The sequence below is a fragment of the Folsomia candida genome, unplaced genomic scaffold (genome assembly GCF_002217175.1).
Source record: "Folsomia candida strain VU population unplaced genomic scaffold, ASM221717v1 Fcan01_Sc004, whole genome shotgun sequence".
Taxonomy (NCBI): Eukaryota; Metazoa; Arthropoda; class Collembola; order Entomobryomorpha; family Isotomidae; genus Folsomia; species Folsomia candida.
In genome coordinates, this window is record NW_019091196.1 from 4,846,702 (window position 1) to 4,866,358 (window position 19,657).

Consider the following 19,657-nt stretch of genomic DNA (forward strand, 5'->3'; position numbering starts at 1 on the left):
AGTTACTTAAATTAATTAAGTTCTTAAATAGCTTCTTGATGCATTATCAACAATTAATTAATTAATAAATCACATTGATTTTGAACAACACAATTCATATTTAGTGACCGGACAATTTTAAGTAGGAAGTGATTTTTGGCAAGAATTTGACAAACCAGAATTTAATTTTTATTGCCAATTTTAACATTACGACAATCAACACTAACACATTTCTGTAAATTTTAGCACATTTAATTTTACACGTGACACAATTCATAATTATTTACGTTAAATTGTTACATATAATTTTTTAGTAGTTCTTGTCCATGTTAATTTAAGGATTAATATTTGACCCACCAACTAATTATTACTTCGCTAATAAGTAAGTTCTAAACAGGTTTCGTTTTCTTCTAATATCACTAAAGTTCTCTATTTCATCCAATCCACATTTACATATTTTGATTTTTGCACAGTTGCAAAAGTGTGCAAAAAATGGTGTCACGTTCATTATTCCAAAAGAATTTGCATCTTCATCTGCTCATTTCATCATTAACAAGTAATATTCGACAAAATACAAGTCTTGTAAATTATAAATTTACATAATAATTCTAGTTCTAGACAAATACACCTCTCGAAATTTAGACATTCTCATCACTGTTAGAAATGTACTTCGTCTTTTTAGTCAGACAAATGTTTTAAAATGCAATTTAGGTGAAATTTTGTATTTAAAGTCAGAGATTTAAAATTAATTGTATTACTTTACTGTAAAATTATTAAAATAGGTAGAATTCGTAAAATTAATAAAACTAAAAAAAATTGCAAAATTAGTACTTATTACCGGAAAAGTGTGTTTACCAATTTGTTTTATTTGTTTGAGCTTTTTTGATTGTTGCCTGATTTGTCTCGGGTGATGATGAAAATTGTCACACGCTGATTAATTCATATCTTTTTTTTAGAATAGTTCAGGAAGGATTTTAAAACGAAAAATTAATTAGGGACATACTTCATTTATCGTCACACTAACATTTGCACCTTAAAACCCGTAACAAATATTTACCACCCGGTAACAAACATTTACCACCAGATAATAAACATTTACCACCCTCTACCAAAAATTTGCCGTCGGATAATAATAGTTAACCGCAGGTAATAAAAATTTACCACCCGGTAACAAATCGTTACCAAATTATTTACATGTTAGATTGCCATATTTATAACCTTGTTTTAATTCCTTATGATTGTATTTTTGTCTCAAGGGCAGTTAAAGGTTAAGGGTATATTTTTTTAAGGATAGTGTTTTGTGCAGCACAGGTTTTGATTGTTAATTACTTGTTAGTTTGATAGCTTAATTAATTAATTAGTTATTTACATAATTAGTTTAATTATAGTTTAATTGGTTAAGGTCACTAAATATCAGTTAGTTAGTAATACGGTTGGTAATTCATTGTGTTTTTCCCGAAAAACATTTTTTCTTTCTACTGAAGGCCAATGTTTAAAGTAAGGAATTATTCGTTAGGCGTTAATTAGCAGGTTAATAGTTTGATTGTTTTTAATGTTCAGTGCGGTAATTAGTTAATTAACTGGTTAATTAATTTGTTAGTAATCAGTAGTACGGACAGGGATAGTTAATTGGTGATTAGTCACTTAATTAATAAGCAGCAAACTGGAATCCGTATATAATGATCCGACCAAATCGGGATCTGTAGTTAATTAGTTAATTTAATATGCGTTAATTCTAAAATTATTTGATTTCGGTGGCAAACATGTTCAAAATCTGTACTAATCAATTTTAATTAATCGATTAATTAATTCTTAATTAAATTTTAATTAAAGTAATTACCGGCTTCATTGTCTAAAAATTTAATCAGTAGTCGGTTACCGATTAATTAATTGTTGCTTAATTATTACGTGGTTATTCAACGATTAAAAACAAAATTAATCCAATCAATCCCAAAATTACTGATTAATCAATCAATAAAATTACCTATTAAAAACTTAATCATGCCGTATTTACACAATAATTATGACCATTAAAAATAACAATTATTTCAATCAATCCCTAAATTACAGATTAACAATTTAGTCATGTTCATGCTCACATAATAATTATCCCAACAAACAACAATTATTCCAATAATCCCTTAATCACCGATTAACTAATTACCAATTAAAATCTTAATCACGTCCATATTTACATACATAATACCAATTACTTTAGCAATTAATTTCTAAAACGAGTAGGTCACATCACTCCTTTTTTTCCCACTTGGTGAGGATGACGTAAAGGAAGCGGACGACGTAGAGGAAGGCGGCCACACCCATGAAACCCCCCACGCCGAGCAGGTAGGGCTTCCCCATCCCCAAAAATTCCTCCTCCTCGTCCAACACCAGAGAAATATACCAAACCAGCTGAGAATATACCGTCCCCAGGAAAAACGCCGTAAATGTGATCAAAAACGGGCCACGGCACGTCTAGAAAAAATAAGAGGAAAAATTGAAGTAGTTCACGCAATACTTGGTGATAACATTTATACATAATGATAAATTGTTGAAGAGTAAAATTATTTTTTAAAATTTTCGGCAAAAGTTTACGTAAAATTAGTAAAATGCTGAAATAATGTTTCTTTAATTGAGTAACTTCTTAATTGTAGCATTCCAGGGAACTCGCAAATAATCTGAGATTTCGTAATTCTTTTCATAACTTTGAAAGAATAATCCTATCCGGTGTTAAAATTCAACAAATTTTTATAAAATGTTTAATTTGAGGCGAATCTTTAGAAAGCTTTTGATCGAAATTTTAATTTAAAAGATGTATAACTTTTGTAAATTTTTGAAATAAGAGGCAATTCTAAAATTACAATGTCCTTGATAACATTGTAAAATCCGTAAATTCTGTAAACTTACAAACTTTTGCAAATATTTCTGAGGAAAATTATCTCAATTTTTTATAAACTTGCTCCAATCAATGGCGTCAAGTCAAGTCAAGTCAAGTAATCCTTTATTAACATGTCAACAAATCTCTCTCTCTTTATTTTGTAAAAGTTTGAAAAATTATTGATTACAAAACGCCCGGATTTTACAAAGTTATCAATGAATGCATTAATTGAATTGCTTTATTGTAAATAATTATGTGGTAATAAATTTATTACCGGCTTGGTAACAAAAATCCAGTATGAAATAAATTCAAATGTCAGAAATTGAGAAATGAATAAATTAGAATTTAGGGGAAGCATTTGTAAAAAACCAAATCGTTACCGATTCGGTATACAGTTGATACTAGATAATAATTTAGTTCAAGACATGCCACGCAAGTTTTGTATCTTGAATAATAGAATTCGTTGAATGAAAATAATTATTTAAAAAGTGGCGTTAAAATTTATTGATGCTAATTAATTCGGACCCCCATCTTAAAAATATTCCAGATTTGGGGACAATTATTTTTCTATTTAGTAGCAAACCGTTACCGATTTTATGTTACCAACCACGCGTTCAAAATTATGGGTGAAAATAAAAAAAATTAACTTTTTAACTTTTAGCTTTTTACATTTTTATAATTTTCAACAAATTGGACAAATTTTCAATCAAATTCACCTGAGTTTCATGAACATTACATTTTTGTAATTAAAATGAGCTACCTTTCCGAATTGAAATATAACTTCGGCAATAAACGTCAAACTTGGAAAGGTCAGAATGGAAAATATTTTTCCCGGAAAGTACACCAGATCCTGAAAAAATGTAAAAAAATTGGAAAATGAGAAATGTTTTATATAAATAGTGACACCTTGAAATTACAGAAAAAATTGTTTGTGCAAAATTTACATGCAGCTATCTCATACAAATTCTAATTAAACTAAATATTACTAATTAATTTCTAATTAACACTAACTAAACTAATAAAATTCCTATTTTCTCGCATGGAATTTGCCTGGAAATGATTTTGCAATTCAAAATAGATAGAAAAATACAAATTGCAAAATGTTTCATGCAAATTGTTTTTTGCATGAAACTTGAATGCAGATAATTTTTACAAATCTAAACTAAATCATAAGTGAAATATTATTATTTTGTATGAATTAGCCTCAAAATGAATAGCAAAAATGAAATATAAATTTTACATGAAAATAATCCCTGCAGAAATTTGATTCTGAAAATATTTCCAATTTTTACCGTTGTTGGAAGGAAAGCCGCCACCGCGACGACGCTCTGGACCCCACTGGCGACAAAGAGGGAAAGTTGGGAGGCCTGGTACATTGGGGGGTTATTTCCCCCCTGATTCGCCGAACCACTCCCCCCGCCCCCACTCGTCATCGTCGTCATGGGAACGAGAACAGCTTGTCTCTCTTCGAGACGAAGGGCGAATCTCGTCAGGCGAACAAAGTCGAGGTGGGAGAAGATAAAGTACGGAACCCACATGACCACGACGGCCAGAAAGTTGAGGGGGAAGCCGTGCTCCTCCATGGACATTCGAATCCCACGGTAGCTCAGGATACATCCAGTGCAAAAATTCGTGCAAAATGCCGAAGTGCAGAGAGACACGAGAGCATAGTGGACCTGAGGAGGGAGAAAGGTGAAAAATTATTGGTAAAAGGGAAGTGTTACCAAAGGGAGCAGATTACCGGATTTGGTAAAAGTATGGTAGTTTGTAAATAGCTACCGGCTTAATGAAAGTATGATACATAGTTATAGTTGTTACCGGCTTGGGAATAAATTATTTTTACCGGTTTCCAAATAATTATTTTACCGGTCTACCGATAGTTCATAATTTATCTTTACCGTTTTTTATCTGTTGTTTACCAATAATTATTTGACCGGTTTACAATTAATTTATTTTTACCGGTTTTCCAGTAGTTTATAATTTATCCATACAGTTTTATTTGTTAACTGTTTACTCATCACATAACCGGTAACTTTTACCAAAATCGGTAAATTTTATTCATGATAAATAAATATCTAAAATCCTCGTTACGAACCCTGTTTTGAAATAGGACCAACTCGTTTAAAAGCAACGCCGCGAAAAATCCAACCGCCCACATGCACCAATTTCCAATTCGGTCTTGACTCTGAAATTACAAGTAATAATAAACTACTATGCAAATTATTGATTGCAAATCGTGCTCAGATTTTGTAATAATTTTTTTACCAATTGTCTGGGGTCCTTTGCCGGGTAGAAAATGTCTTGAATTAGGACAACAACGGGAAGAAGACCAAGTGCCTGCAGAAAAATTGCATATGAATTTGAAACTGCCAATAATTTGCATAATTTGATATTTGCATAGAAATTAGATCATTACGATTTGCAAAATGACCGCAAATCCGATGACGCAGTATCTGCTCAGGATAATAATTCCGGATTCGTCCTCCGACTAGAAAAAATTGTGAAAATTTGTTTTAAAATTTTATGATTTATGTAGTAACATCATTTCAAAATTTCGGATATTTTTATTTTAAGTCAAGACTGACACCATTTCAAAATTTCGGATATTTTTAAGTAAAGGCTAACACAAAATCTTATTCACATTTATGACTGAAGAATTTAAAAAATAATAATAAGGGAAAAATTGTTTACAAAAAAACAAGTCGTGTTTTCTTTACGGAGCTTAAAGCTTAAGATTAACTTTTTAAATGAATAATGTCTTTGGTAGCATTATGAAATCCGTAAATTCTGTAAATTTACAAACTTTTACAACATTTTAAAAATATTTCGGAGGAAAATTAGCTTAAAAATATATAATTTTTAACTGTATTTCAAGTTTTGTAGTTATACGTTTTGTTACTTATACTCCAATTACGAAATTTTGGATAAATTTTTAAAATAAGATTATTAGGTTCTTGTACCATCTGTACGATGCTATTTAATTTGCAAAGTTTGACTGAGGGTTTAGATTCATATGTATTTTTAAAATTAAATATTTTTTAAAAATTAAACACGGTTTTTTAATTACCGTTTTTTTTTAAAATTAAATTAAGCATTTTTAAAAATTAAACATTTCAATTAACAACTTTCTGTCAAGAAATTCACCCGAAATTCAACAAATTTACACAAATTTGTCGGATTTTTGTTGGATTTTAAAACCGGATAAGAGTATTCATTCGAAGGTATAAACGAAAATACAAAACTTTAGATTCCCCCAAACGCACAATGTATTATTAGACCTTATAGTGTTGCAAAAATACCTGGGGGTGTGCCACTATCAAAATATATTTATGAATCACGAGTGGGATCCAGGATATTCATTTCAAAAAATTTTATCGACCACACCCCCTGTGGGGGGGGAGTTTCTCCCCCAGGGGTGTGGTCATCATATTTTTATATTTTTGTACTCAGCAACTCATACTAACCCTGAATTAAAATTTTTGAGGATTAAAAAAATTTTCTGGCCGAGATGTAACCGTTTATATAAAGTGCATCCCATATGTAAAGTGCAGCTCGGTCCGCCATTGATCTTAAGGGTACCGGCGGGAAAAAATTGATCAGAGATAACCCATCTTTTAGGTAATTTCATGTAGTTTAAGAAAACTTATAACAGATTTCATCAAAAAATCTTGTTTATAAATGACACGAGCCGGAATCCGAACATTCGGAAGAGTCGATTTTCACTCACACGAAAATTCGTCTCTGCTTGATAGGAAAAAAAAGATGACCACTTCGCCAGGCAAGGAAAATGCAGATTCGTTGTTGACCTTAAGACTACAAGGTGTGAGCTTGCCGGTGACACAAATTACAAAAAATTATCAGGTCCGACGGCTACCCAATCGACGAAATTAGATGTAGCTAGAAGTAAGGAGCTCTTCAAAAAGCGTCCTGCAGTTCAATGACTTCAGCATCCACAAAACAAAAGATATCAATTCCAATGATATGTCGAATTAAACTTCACACCTTGGGCATGAAAGGGTATGTGAAGCAATCAGCACGGAAATATGTTGGTTGTCTACACCAGCAAACTAAAACAGCGTCTAGGAAAATTATAAAAAAATGGTCGAGCAAACTGGTGGTTATTCATGATTAAATCTAAGTCACCATTGACCCTGATCATGTTCCCCATCGTACATATTTTCATGCAACTACTCCAGCAGATGTTAAATACGAAGATAGACCGAAGGCAGAGGCAATATTTCAAAAGAAAATCTTGATTATGGAATATGGGGACCCAGGAATACATTGGATGAGATACAAGAAAATCAGACAGCGCTCCAAATGTACCTCAAACGTGTGGTATCGAAAATTTCTGGGCCAATTGTCGAAGAACATATTCCAATCGAGAGAAAAAGATTGCAACCATTCGTGGGTTTCGAAAGTTTCAACCAGAATCGCGAAGGACATTGAAGCAAAGTCGGGAAAACGACTCTTTGGCGGAGCTCGGAAGAACCGAATATCTCTAGGTTACAATTGGATAGAAAATTGGTTTAAGGACAAGACTAACGCACACAACTCCTAAGCTTTGGCATAAAATAACATTCTTTGAAATCAATTGAATTAGAACAAAATGAGGGCCATTTTCCCATCTGCACTTTACATATGGGACGCACTTTATACTAAAACGTGGGTTTTCTAGCCACTTTAAGTGGGTGTAACACCGAACGTCGCAGCTACCCGACCAGGATATTTACGGTTCTTCATTTCTATGGGAGGGTACTACAACCCTGAAAGAAAGGTCAGTCGGGAACCTGCTACCCCCAGAGTTACACCCCCTCAAACTTTCTCAGGGAAGTGCTATATTGTGAAAAAAGTTTTACACGGAAATATGAATGGATCCTTCATCTGGGGTCCTAGTAGATTCCAAAAAAACATAGTGGGTACCCTGGACTCAAACGACAGGTCGTAAGTGTCCCTTGTGAGTACAAAAATATAAAAATATGATGACCACACCCCTGGGGGAGAAACTCCCCCCCACAGGGGGTATGGTCGATAAATTTTTTTGAAATGAATATCCTGGATCCTACTCGTGATTCATAAATATATTTTGATAGTGGCACACCCCCAGGTATTTTTGCAACACTATAAGGTCTAATAATACATTGTGAAACGTTCGCTGAAATGTTACAATTGAAAAGTTAGCCAATTAAGGAAACATTATTTCAACATTTCAAATTTCTGGTTCTCATGACAGATTACAATTAAAAAGTTACACAATTTGAGAATCATTATTCCGAAAATCTCCAAAGTTTAGGAAAAGTTTTACTAATACATTTTATTAAATTTGAATTTACGTTTTATCAAGTAATCAATGTCTGCATGAATTCTTCTCTTGGATTGTTCGATAGTTTTTATTTTATTTAAATTACTGATGGTGAGTGGGATTCTGGTCCGGGCAAAAAGTCCTGTTTTGCTGGGAATCGAGCGTGCACGCGCTCTTCCCTACTTTTGCACTGATTCATGTGAAATTTTAAACTTTGACCTAGAGATGCGAAATTTGGCATGCACATGCACCAACATATGCTGCATCATAATATAACATCAATTCCCGTTCCGTTCGCTATAAATTTTTCAGGAAAAATCAAAAACTAAATGTAATAGCGATGAAAATACTGATGTTGAGTCAACATCAGTATTTTACCAAACTTGCAGTTTTTTGCAGTAAAAATCTTGAACTTTCATATTGCTAAACCATTCAAATATAATCTTTAGCTATAATAAAAATTTTACAGAAATAAAAATACACTCGTCGACTTCAAAGTTTACCAAATTTTTACGTTTTGATCAAAGCCATGCAATTCTTTACAATTTACCGATTTATTTATAAAGTATACAGTTCAAGGATCATTATAATGTGATTTCAAGTGATTTATGTGAAATATTTGGAATTTCTGGGATTATGGGACAAAGTGGAACAACTTTCGTTCACAAGCGTTTTATTTAGATGAAGATTAATTAGTTTGATATTCGGATTGAACATAAAATTCTGACGGTTTCTGTATGTTAATCGACCTGTTTTTGGCTCAACTTTCATCCTAAAGATATGAATCAAATGAAAAATGCAACTTTGTCCTAATCGGTTCAAGTCAGATAACAAAATGGTCAGAATTTCGAGCTGAATCAAAATTTTAAGTTGCTTCGTCCTAGAACGATTTTAAACAAGTTGTCTCACTTTTTCTCCCAGTGATTAATATCAAAAATAACAATTAGAAATCACACCTAAATCACAAAGTGTGATTATCACTATTCAAACCGCGGAGATTATGAGTAATACGGTGCAGTAAATTTTAAATTATCAAAGTATGAAATTTGTATCATATCATGTTGACTCAGGTTTTGAAATTTGTCAAATTTTGATGTCGTTTACGATAAAGCTTCTTTATTTTATGGCGAAATATAAAATTTAGATTAAGTTGTTGATATATGTTAGAAATACTTTTCTGCAGTAATATCACAGAAATCATCAGGTGTGAAAATCACAGAAATCACAACTAAATCACAACATAAGATTATCACGGTTCAGACCCTGGAGCTGTTTGCGTCAGTCAATTTTAAATTATGGCATGATGAAATTTGCAATGTTTTCTATTTAACTCGAGTTTTAAAGTTTGTCACATTTTGACGTCGATTACAATAAAATGTATTTCTTTTATAGTGAAAACAAAATTTAGATCCAGGCTCGGGATTGAATACTTTAATATAATAAAAAAATTAATATCATAAAAATCACCGAAATCACAATTTGCGAAGAAATCACAGTACGTGAAAATTACACAAATAACACCTAAATCATAAAGACACAAAATCTTATCCACATCTGTGACTGAAAATTTAAGAATAAAGATAACGGATGTCTCGGAAATTGGAGGACTGTATGTTTTTTATGTTTGTGTGACTTATTGTGTAACTCGATGGCGTGGTGTGACCGTAAAACTGTGTAAATAAGCGGCGGCGTTGTCACAATTAGTTACTTTGTTGGTAGTTTTATTTATTCGTCACACAATTTCTCATTTACTTACAATTTTAGAGTGTTAAGAGAGACGAGGGGCAAAATACGTGTTATTGTTCTCGTAGCTGGAGAGACACTAAAATTATTTCAACTTGAACTTCACTTAAAAAGGGCATATTCACTGCCAAAACCGAAGCCAACTTCTGGCAAAGGGAAGGTCTCCTCAACCTCACCAGCCAATGGCTGATGGCCACACAATTATTGGAGGTGGGGTTGAGGAGGTCACGAAAGGTTCAAAAAACTTTAAAGAAAAAGATTAAAAACTGGACAAGTGCCAGGAAAAAAAGACGACAGAATGGCACCATTCAAATTTACCAAACTGGTCTCTGTCTCGAAGGTACATACATACATCCACCAAAGTCATTTTCATATCACAGCAAATACATTCAGATTTTTTTTCATTATCATGTCAAATATCATTTAGAATAATTATGTAAATCTCGACGACATAGTCCTCCCCAATGCGAGTGTCGCATTTAATTGGTGGAGTCGAGCCGGGCGTCGGGCTTCGCGGTCTTGGCCCGCACGTCGAGGACGCAGAGTTTTGCGACTGGGCGGCGATACTGCTTCCCGTTGGACATCCGGATGTCGACGACGCGGTGAATTCCATCATTTCCGGGGAAAGTCTTCGCCACAATCCCCAGTGGCCATTGATTTCGGTCGAGGGACTCGTTGACCTCGACAACGACGTCTCCTTCTTGAATCGGAGTGGTTGGGCGGTCCCATTTGTCACGACGGAGGAGGGTGGGGAGATATTCATGAACCCACCTCCTCCAAAATTGATTAGCCAATTCTTGAGTGGCTCGCCACTGGCGGTGGCTTGTAAGATCTGTGGGGCTGAACTCGCCAACGGGTTGCAGGTTACTGGAGCGCCCAAGGAGGAAATGGTTCGGTGTAAGGGCTTCTGGATCATCAGGATCAATTGATACGTGAGTTAGGGGGTGGCTATTAACCACGTGTTCAGCCTCGACGAGGAAGGTGTAGAGGGCTTCATCTTTCAGATTCTTCTGCAGAAGAACCTTTCCCAATGCTGTCTTGACGGAGCGGACGAGGCGTTCCCAACTTCCTCCAAAGTGTGGTGCTGAGGGGGGATTCCAGTGCCAAGTGATTCCTCTCGTGGCGCACTCGTTCTCAATTTGTTGTTGATTTATTTCTTGCAGGGCCGTTTTTAACTCGTTGTCAGCACCTCGGAAATTGGTACCGTTGTCCGAGTAAAGGTGGGCTGGACATCCTCTTCTTCCGACGAATCTGCGTATCGCCAAGATACAAGAGTCCGTGTTCAAGCTGTGGGCTAGTTCGAGATGCACGGCTCGGTTCACGAGGCATGTGAAGAGGGCGCCGTATCTCTTTTCGCGACTCCTCTTCACAATAACCTCGATGGGGCCGAAGTAGTCGAGTCCTGTGCGGTGGAAGGGGATGACGTGACTATCCAATCTGGCGACTGGCAATTGGCCCATTTCCGGAGGGGACGGCTTGGCTTTAAAATTTTTGCAGGCTTGACAGGACTGCTGGGCGTTCTTGACTGCGGGGCGGAGGTGAACGACATAAAATTGTTGTCGAATCTCATTCAGGATTTTCTCTGTTCCGTGGTGTCCACACTGGCGATGGAAATGGGCAATGAGGAGGCGTGTGTACGGGTGTCGGGCGTCCAAAATGACCGGTCTTCTCTTTGCTGCATCAACTTGGGCGGCGTTATCGATTCGACCACGGGCTCGCAGCACTCCATCTTTGTCCAAATAGGGGCATAGTTTGGACAATTTACTCTTCTTGGGGAGGGGCAGCTCGGCAGACAGGCACTCCCACTCGTTCGGGAAACTTTCTTGTTGGCTTGTTCTCCACCACCACTGCTGGGCGCGGACCAACGCTTCTGGACAAAGTTGTTTGCTGTAGAAGGGCGATTTCTTCATCGTGAGGTCGCGGACTCGAAACACATACGCGGTGGTATTGATTAGGCGCCTCCACAATGAGAAGCGACTGATGTCCATGAGGGGGACAGTTTCGTGGAAATGGAGGACGCAGTGGGTCTTCATTTCTTCTTCCGGGCTTTCTTTTGTTTTTGTGCAGGTGGGGACAGGCCAATTTTCTTCGGATTGTTTGAGGAAGGGGGGACCATTCACCCAACGACTTGAGGGCTGGAAATCGCATGGAGACTCAAGTCTGGTCAACTCGTCGGCGACATTCTCTAAAGTGGGGACCCACTTCCATTGTTCTGGAGTGGAGAGTTCCTGAATCTCTCCCACTCGGTTGGCGACGAATTGGACGTATTTCCTTCCGTCCGATCTGATCCATCCCAAGACGGTGGTGTTGTCGGACCAGAAAATTGTTCTGTCAATTTTCACTTCATGTTGTTGACAGATAGTGTGGGCGAGTCTGACTCCCATCAACGCTGCTTGCAGCTCCATACGGGGAATGGACAGGCTTTTGAGGGGGCGACCTTGGCTTTTCCCATTACGAGGGCGATTTTCCACCTTCTCTTCTTTCTGAATGCGGAAGTAGCCTACTGCTCCGAATGCCTCTTCACTCGCGTCGACAAAGATGTGGAGTTGGACCTCGTAAGCAGACGTGAAGGTCAACGAGTAGCATCGGGGGAGTCGGAATGTGGGAATTTTCTGTACTTCTTGTAACCAAATTCTCCATGATTCGAATGTGGATCGGGGGATATCATCATCCCACCCGACCTCGCTGCGCCATGCTTGCTGTAGTAGGATTTTTGCTTTTATGGTGAGCACGGCGAGGAATCCCAATGGGTCATAGATGGACATGACCAGAGACAGCATTTCACGTTTAGTGGGGACTTTCTTCCCAGATAGGATCTCCTCTCTGGCTTTGACGAAGTTGAGGGAGAAAGTGAAGACGTCCGATTCTGGTCGCCAAAAAAGACCAAGGACTCTCTCAATGACGTTGTCTTCGCCCATCTGCAAATCTTTCATGTTGCTGGCACGAAGCTCTTCGGGGATGTGGGCCACCACTTCGGGGGAATTGGACAGCCAATTGCGGAGGTTGAATCCACCGGCGGCGTGGATGATTCGAACCTCTTCGAATCTCTTCTTGGCCTGCTCCACCGTGTCACAAGAGTCGAGCAGGTCATCAACGTAGTGCCGGTTGATGATGGCATCTACGGCGTCGGGATATTGCTGTTGAAACTCGGCAGCGTTCTTGTTCTTCGCCTCCTGGGCACAAGTGGAGGAGCATGTGGCTCCAAAGATGAGCACTCCCATTTCGAGGGTATCGGGGGGTCGGAGGCGGTCACTTCCTCTCCATAGGAAGCGTTGGGCTTGGGCATCGTCTTGTTTCACTTTGACGCGGTGAAACATGTCCTCAATATCGGCGGTGAGGGCAATTTGTCGTCGTCTGAATTTGAGAAGAATGTTGGGCAATGGAATTAGTTTATCTGGTCCCTGGAGGAGATGGTCGTTTAGACTGCGACCATGATTCTTGGCGGCGGCGTCGAAGACGAAGCGTAACTTTCCTGGTTTCTTGGGATTGAGCGCCATAAAATGGGGGATGTAGTTGGTCTTGCTGGATGTGGTGGCGGCTTCTTCTGGGGACAAAACTCTCGCATATCCCTTGCGCAGATACTCATCAATCTTGGTGCAGTAACTCTTCAAAAATTCTGGGTCGCGGTCCATCTTTCTCTCCATAGACATGAGGCGACGATACGCGGTGGAGTAGCTCTCAGGGAGTTGGACATGATCATCACGCCACAACAGCGCAGTTTCCCATCCTCCTTCAACTCGGCGAGTAGATGCGTCTAAAATCTCTTGAGCTCTCTTGTCTTCCTTCGTTCTGGGCTTCTCCACCAACGGCTTGACTCCAAATGACTCGGTGGAAAACTGGTCTTTCACGAGCTGGTGGAGGGGGTCGACTTCTTGCATGTGATATGCATATTGCTCTCGGCCGGCCCACGCTGTCCTCCCCATTAACGCCCATCCCAGCGGCGTGCGGATGGCGATTGGGGAATTGCTGTTGCTTCCCTTTCCTACTCGGTAATCTTTTTGTAGGAAGAGGGTGGGGTTGTCCATCCCCACCAGAATCCCTGGACGCTTGCAGTCGTAGGTGTCCAGGTCGATTCCCTGGAGGTGAGGCCACTTCTTGAGCAGTGACTTCCGAACGGACTGCTCCCGCAGCTTCAATTTGTCAACCGTCTTGACATTCTGCAGATTGTGGACGAAGCTGCTGTCCTTGGACTTGATGCGGAGGGAGACGACTTTGGTGTTGAGTATGGTGGGGTCGGTTTGGAAGCCGCCCACCTTGATTTGACGGGACTCCCCCCGTAATCCAATGGCTTCCGCGATGGTACTCTCAACCACGGTGAGGGTACTGCCACAATCGAGCATCATGAAGGTCGATATTGACCCACTGGGACCCTCCAACGTCACTGGAAGGACCATAAGGTTGATGTAGGGGTATTCTTCCCCCGGGTTTACCATTTCGGGTGGTACAGCAGCAGGGCGACGAGGATTCTCGGGGTGGTCCTCGGCTTGTCTTCTTCGTGGGGCAGCGATATGGAGCATCTTGTGGTGGGGCTTTTCACACCCGTCAACGCCACAAGATCGGGAAAATTTGCAATCTCTGGCCCCATGGCCAGATGCCATACACCGGAAGCAGAGGTGGTTGTTTTTAACGAGCTCCCACCTCTCGTCTGTCGGTTTGTCGGCGAAATCCCTGCATGCGTGCAGCTTGTGATTGTTACTCTTGCAACAGGGGCATAACTCGGGGGGCTTATTTTGACGAGGACGATTGTCTTGATGGTCGCCTCGGGATTTCTTCTTCTCTTCTTCCGCCACCATGACTCGATCATGATTGTTTCTTCTTTTTCTTTCGTGGTGGTTGATTTCGTGGCTGATTGCGGGGGGACAGAGGACGCAGGCGGCGTCAGAGTAGCTTGTGAGCCACTCTGCGAAAAAGTCGACGGTCGGCAACGGGTGACCGGAAAGTTGCATGTGACGAGCCCAGTCGAGTTGGCTGGTGCTCGGAAGCTTCCTCACAAGCTCTTTGATGAGCATGGGGTTGCACAAGTGCTGCGTGCAGTTGAGGGCTTTGATGGTGGCGGCAAGGTTATCGACGGCGATGCCCAGGTCGATTAGGGTATCCATCTTGTCCATCTTGACCGGGGGAAGACTCTGGACCTTGCCGATCAGGTTTTCGATTATTTGGTCGGGACGTCCAAAACGCATCTTCAACTTCTGGATGACGATTGGGACACTGTCGGGGGACACCAGGAGGCATTGCACCATCTTGAGGACCTCTCCCTTGAGGCAACGTTGTAGGCGGACCAGGTTCTCGGCATGAGAAAACTGGCAGAAATTCGTACTGGTGAGGAAGGCCACAAAGAAAGCTGGCCACTCTTCCGGTCGACCAGTGAAAGTTGGTAGGTCGCGCCCTTGGACTTGTCGTGCCAAAATCTTGTCGGCGGACGAGCTAATTGGCGGGTTGACCAAGGGATTCTGCAGCGGTGGGGGCGGTGGTGCTGCAATCGTGTAAGGCGGCATGGTCGGCGTGGACTGGGGCGCAGTCCAGTAGTAGGTTGCTTGAGGGGGAGGGATTGTGCTCCCCGTGGCAGCCGATACGATTGGCGTGGTCGTATGATGGGCGGTGGTGACGATCGGATTAATTGGGGGCGGCGGAGGTGCAGCAGAAAACGTGTGCGGCGTGGGCACGGACGTAATGATCGGGTTACTTGGGGGCGGCGGAATCGTGTCAGAGAACCCGTGTCGCGTGGACACGGGCGTGACGGTTGGGCTATTCGGGGGCGGCGGAGCGGAGAACATGTACGGCGTGGACTGAGGAACGGTCCAGTAGTTCTGGGACGTGGACACGGGGGGCGGAGTTGCACCAAAAAAGGTGTGTGGCGTGGACACGGACGGGGACGATGTCAACGATGTCCAATAATCGGGAGATGAGGAGAAGGGCATGGCAAATGTCGCGAAGAGAGGGTTCGACATTGCAGCAGTCGTTGTCGTGGGGGAAGACGACGACGTTGATTATGCAGTAAATGGGGCAACGGCGGGGACAATAGTGGACGTGACTGTCGTGACTGGGGGCGATGACGGAGAGCCGTATCCTTGCATTACTTGGGATAGAAAAGGGGACGTGACTTGGCTGGTCATTTGTTGTTGTTCCGCCCACTTGAGAGTAAGATCCGTTTTGTCGACATGTTCTGACTCTCGTTCGACCTCTTCACCGTCCGATTCGAAGTCCAACTTGTTCAATTCAGAGTCGGCTCGTATAATAATTTTCTTTTTCTGCAGCTCTGCAGACTCCGCTTCAAACGTGAGGACGACCTTTGCCCGTTCGATATCCTCGATGGACTCTTCAAGGTCCTTTTCGAGACCCTTGCGATGGTCGTTGAGTATCATACTCTCTTCTGGGGATAGGTCGGGATCTGCACATTGATCCATGATGCGCTTAATTTTGCGAAGAAGGGACTGTTGTAGGGACTCCATGAGTGCGAGGTCCTTTCTTCGCGCCAGTTGCGCTTCTTCCACGTCGACGAGTGCAGCGCGTGTCTCCACGTCGATCTTCTGACTGCGGATGGTGTGGGCGCTCTTCCGCGACCCACTCCCTGTCGCGATCGACGCTGGCGAATCCACCGCTGGCGACGTGGTGGCGTTGACCGTCGGGACGTCGTCGCAGTACCGGCGTGGCAGCTGTCCTGCTGTACTCCTCACGGGTCGTGGTTCCGCCATCTAGTGGACCAATAGACCCAACAGAACAAAAAAAAATTAAAATATGTCCTCTGGGGGGTGAAATTGGGCGCTACTTCCCGGATGATGAACCCCTCAGGGGCGGGTTCAAACCCTTAAAATACGGAGTCACCAAATGTGACGAAGATTCCTTGGCTGATGGACCCAATGGCGGCGGTCCTGGAGTGTCGTCTCCAAATCGGACCCTTATTGGCTGGCTGCAGGTCCTCCCCCCTCGTCTCACTCTCTCACTTCCACTTTAGGGCTGGCACTATTCAGGGAGCGAGACCATCATGTCTCGGAAATTGGAGGACTGTATGTTTTTTATGTTTGTGTGACTTATTGTGTAACTCGATGGCGTGGTGTGACCGTAAAACTGTGTAAATAAGCGGCGGCGTTGTCACAATTAGTTACTTTGTTGGTAGTTTTATTTATTCGTCACACAATTTCTCATTTACTTACAATTTTAGAGTGTTAAGAGAGACGAGGGGCAAAATACGTGTTATTGTTCTCGTAGCTGGAGAGACACTAAAATTATTTCAACTTGAACTTCACTTAAAAAGGGCATATTCACTGCCAAAACCGAAGCCAACTTCTGGCAAAGGGAAGGTCTCCTCAACCTCACCAGCCAATGGCTGATGGCCACACAATTATTGGAGGTGGGGTTGAGGAGGTCACGAAAGGTTCAAAAAACTTTAAAGAAAAAGATTAAAAACTGGACAAGTGCCAGGAAAAAAAGACGACAGAATGGCACCATTCAAATTTACCAAACTGGTCTCTGTCTCGAAGGTACATACATACATCCACCAAAGTCATTTTCATATCACAGCAAATACATTCAGATTTTTTTTCATTATCATGTCAAATATCATTTAGAATAATTATGTAAATCTCGACGACAACGGATAAATTATTTGAAAAATAAACAAATTGTAACATTTGTACGTGACTGGGAAAATTCGTTTAACAATTTATTGACATCATTTCAATATTTCGGATGCTTTTACGACAACCCTGATGCGAAATTTTACTCGAATGTATGACAAAGAAATTTGAAATATAATAATAATGAATAAATTATTTGCAAAAAAAATCGTGCCTTTTTTTGTACGTACTCCTCTTTTTTCGGCCGAAAAAAACAGGAGAAAAACAGGACGAGATTATCTTTTTAAATGAATGAGGCTATGCACGCTCGCCTTGGTAGCATTGTAAAATCCGTAAATTCCATTAATTTACATTCTTTCTCAAATTTTGCAAACATTTCGAAGGAAAATTAGTTCCCAAATTTTTGTAAACCTGCTCAGATCAAGGGCGTCTCTTTATTATGTAATAGTTTGTAAAATTATTTTACAAAACGCACGGATTTTACAAAGTCACCAAGAACTGCGTGAATTACCTCAATAATTAAAAAATTGCAAAGTTTTACTACGAGGTTTAGGTGAATAGGCATTGCAAAATAAACATTTAAATTAAAAACTTAATATCGAGGTTCACCTAAAATTCAAAGTTTTATAAAATTTTGTTGAATTTTAAAACCGGATAAGAGTACTGTTTTGATGTTATGAATGAAAAAATTAAATTTCAGATTACTTGATTTTGTTGGATTTTAAAACCGGATAAGAGTATTTTTTAAGTTATGAATGAAAAAAAATAAATTTCAGGTTACTTGATGAATTACCAAAATATTTCATGAGAACAAACAAACTTGTGAAAATCAAAATTTTTGGATTCGTGAGAGGATTTCGCAAAATATGACGTTAGTGATGGTGAGGATGAGTTTACGAAATAAGCTTGTGAAATAAGAATATGCATAAGAGCTGGTGAAAGAAATCCCATGGTTTTCCAGCAAAATTTTTGCGAAATCTCGCAAATTTCGCAAGTTGTGTTGCAATGAACAACTTGAGAGATATTCGAGATATGCGAAGGTTTACGGTCATTACAATTAAAAATTTACGCCTTTTAAAAGTTATCAAAGATTGCGTGAATAGTGAATTGCCTCAATGTTTCTCTCTTGTCGGATCATTTGATAGTTTTTATTTTATTAAATATTAAATATTAAAATACTTTTTCCCAAAGTTGCATTTCTTTTGCAAAAATTTTGAATTTTTAACGTTAGAACTTTGTGAAAAACAGCACGGAATCTGTGATTTTGATTCAATCTCAATAAAATATAAGTACACATTGTCGACTTCAAAGTTTGTCAAATTTTTAGGTTCTGATCTAAGCAACGCGAGTGTTTATCATTTTGTTGATTTAATTATGAGTGGGTTGATATTACGGTAAAATCTTTGAAATAATACGTGTCTACTATTTACAAAAAATATCAAAATATTTACGAAATATGTACGATAAAACTAAAAATTTTCACAAAACTTACACTTTAGAATTTAATATGGGTTTTTCTGTGGTCGAATTTTTGTTACCAATAAAATTTCGTCGCACAGTATTAATAAATTTACGAAATAAATATGCAAAAGATTTACGTATTTTCGAAATAAATATATTTTTGAAAAAATATGCAAAAGATTTACGTATTTTCGAAATAAATATATTTTTGAAAAAATATGCAAAAGATTTACGTATTTTCGAAATAAACATTTTAGACGGAGATTAATTTGATATTCAGGTTGGACATACATAAAATTGTGACCATTTTCAGACGCGACTAGTCACGCTTATTGACCAACTTTCATCTTTAAGATACAAATCAAATGCAAAATGCACCTTTTTCCTAATCTGCTCAAGTCGGACAGAATAATGCTTAGAATTTAATGCCCAATCCAAATCGTATCAAGTTGGTTTTGTGTTTTAAACAAATTTTTTCACAATCCCCCAGTAATATTATAGAAATTACGACTGACTAAGAAATCACAGGGTGTGAAAATCACATAAGTCACACCTAAATCATAAAGTGTGATTATTACAGTTCAACCTGTGGAGATTATTATTAATATGTTGCAGTAAAATTTTAATTATCGCATACTGAAATTTATATCATTTTGACGACTCGGGTTTTAAAATTGTCGAATTTTGATGTCGTTGAAGTTAAAATATAGGTATTTTATAGTC

The 19,657-nt window shown here is 39.4% G+C and overlaps 1 protein-coding gene across 1 annotated transcript in view; it reads right to left on the reverse strand.

The window, feature by feature from the left end:
• Window positions 1-145: 145 nt before the first annotated feature.
• The window catches only part of LOC110849408, a 32,084-nt gene continuing 12,572 nt past the window's right edge, over window positions 146-19,657 (reverse strand). The window contains exons 8-13 of the mRNA XM_035851217.1: window positions 5,271-5,342; window positions 5,120-5,191; window positions 4,950-5,039; window positions 4,147-4,530; window positions 3,615-3,704; window positions 146-2,451 (exon numbers count right to left, since the gene is read on the reverse strand). Of these exons, the coding sequence (XP_035707110.1) occupies window positions 2,227-2,451; window positions 3,615-3,704; window positions 4,147-4,530; window positions 4,950-5,039; window positions 5,120-5,191; window positions 5,271-5,342 (933 nt within the window). The 3' untranslated portion in view covers window positions 146-2,226. The remainder of the gene's footprint in view (window positions 2,452-3,614; window positions 3,705-4,146; window positions 4,531-4,949; window positions 5,040-5,119; window positions 5,192-5,270; window positions 5,343-19,657) is intronic.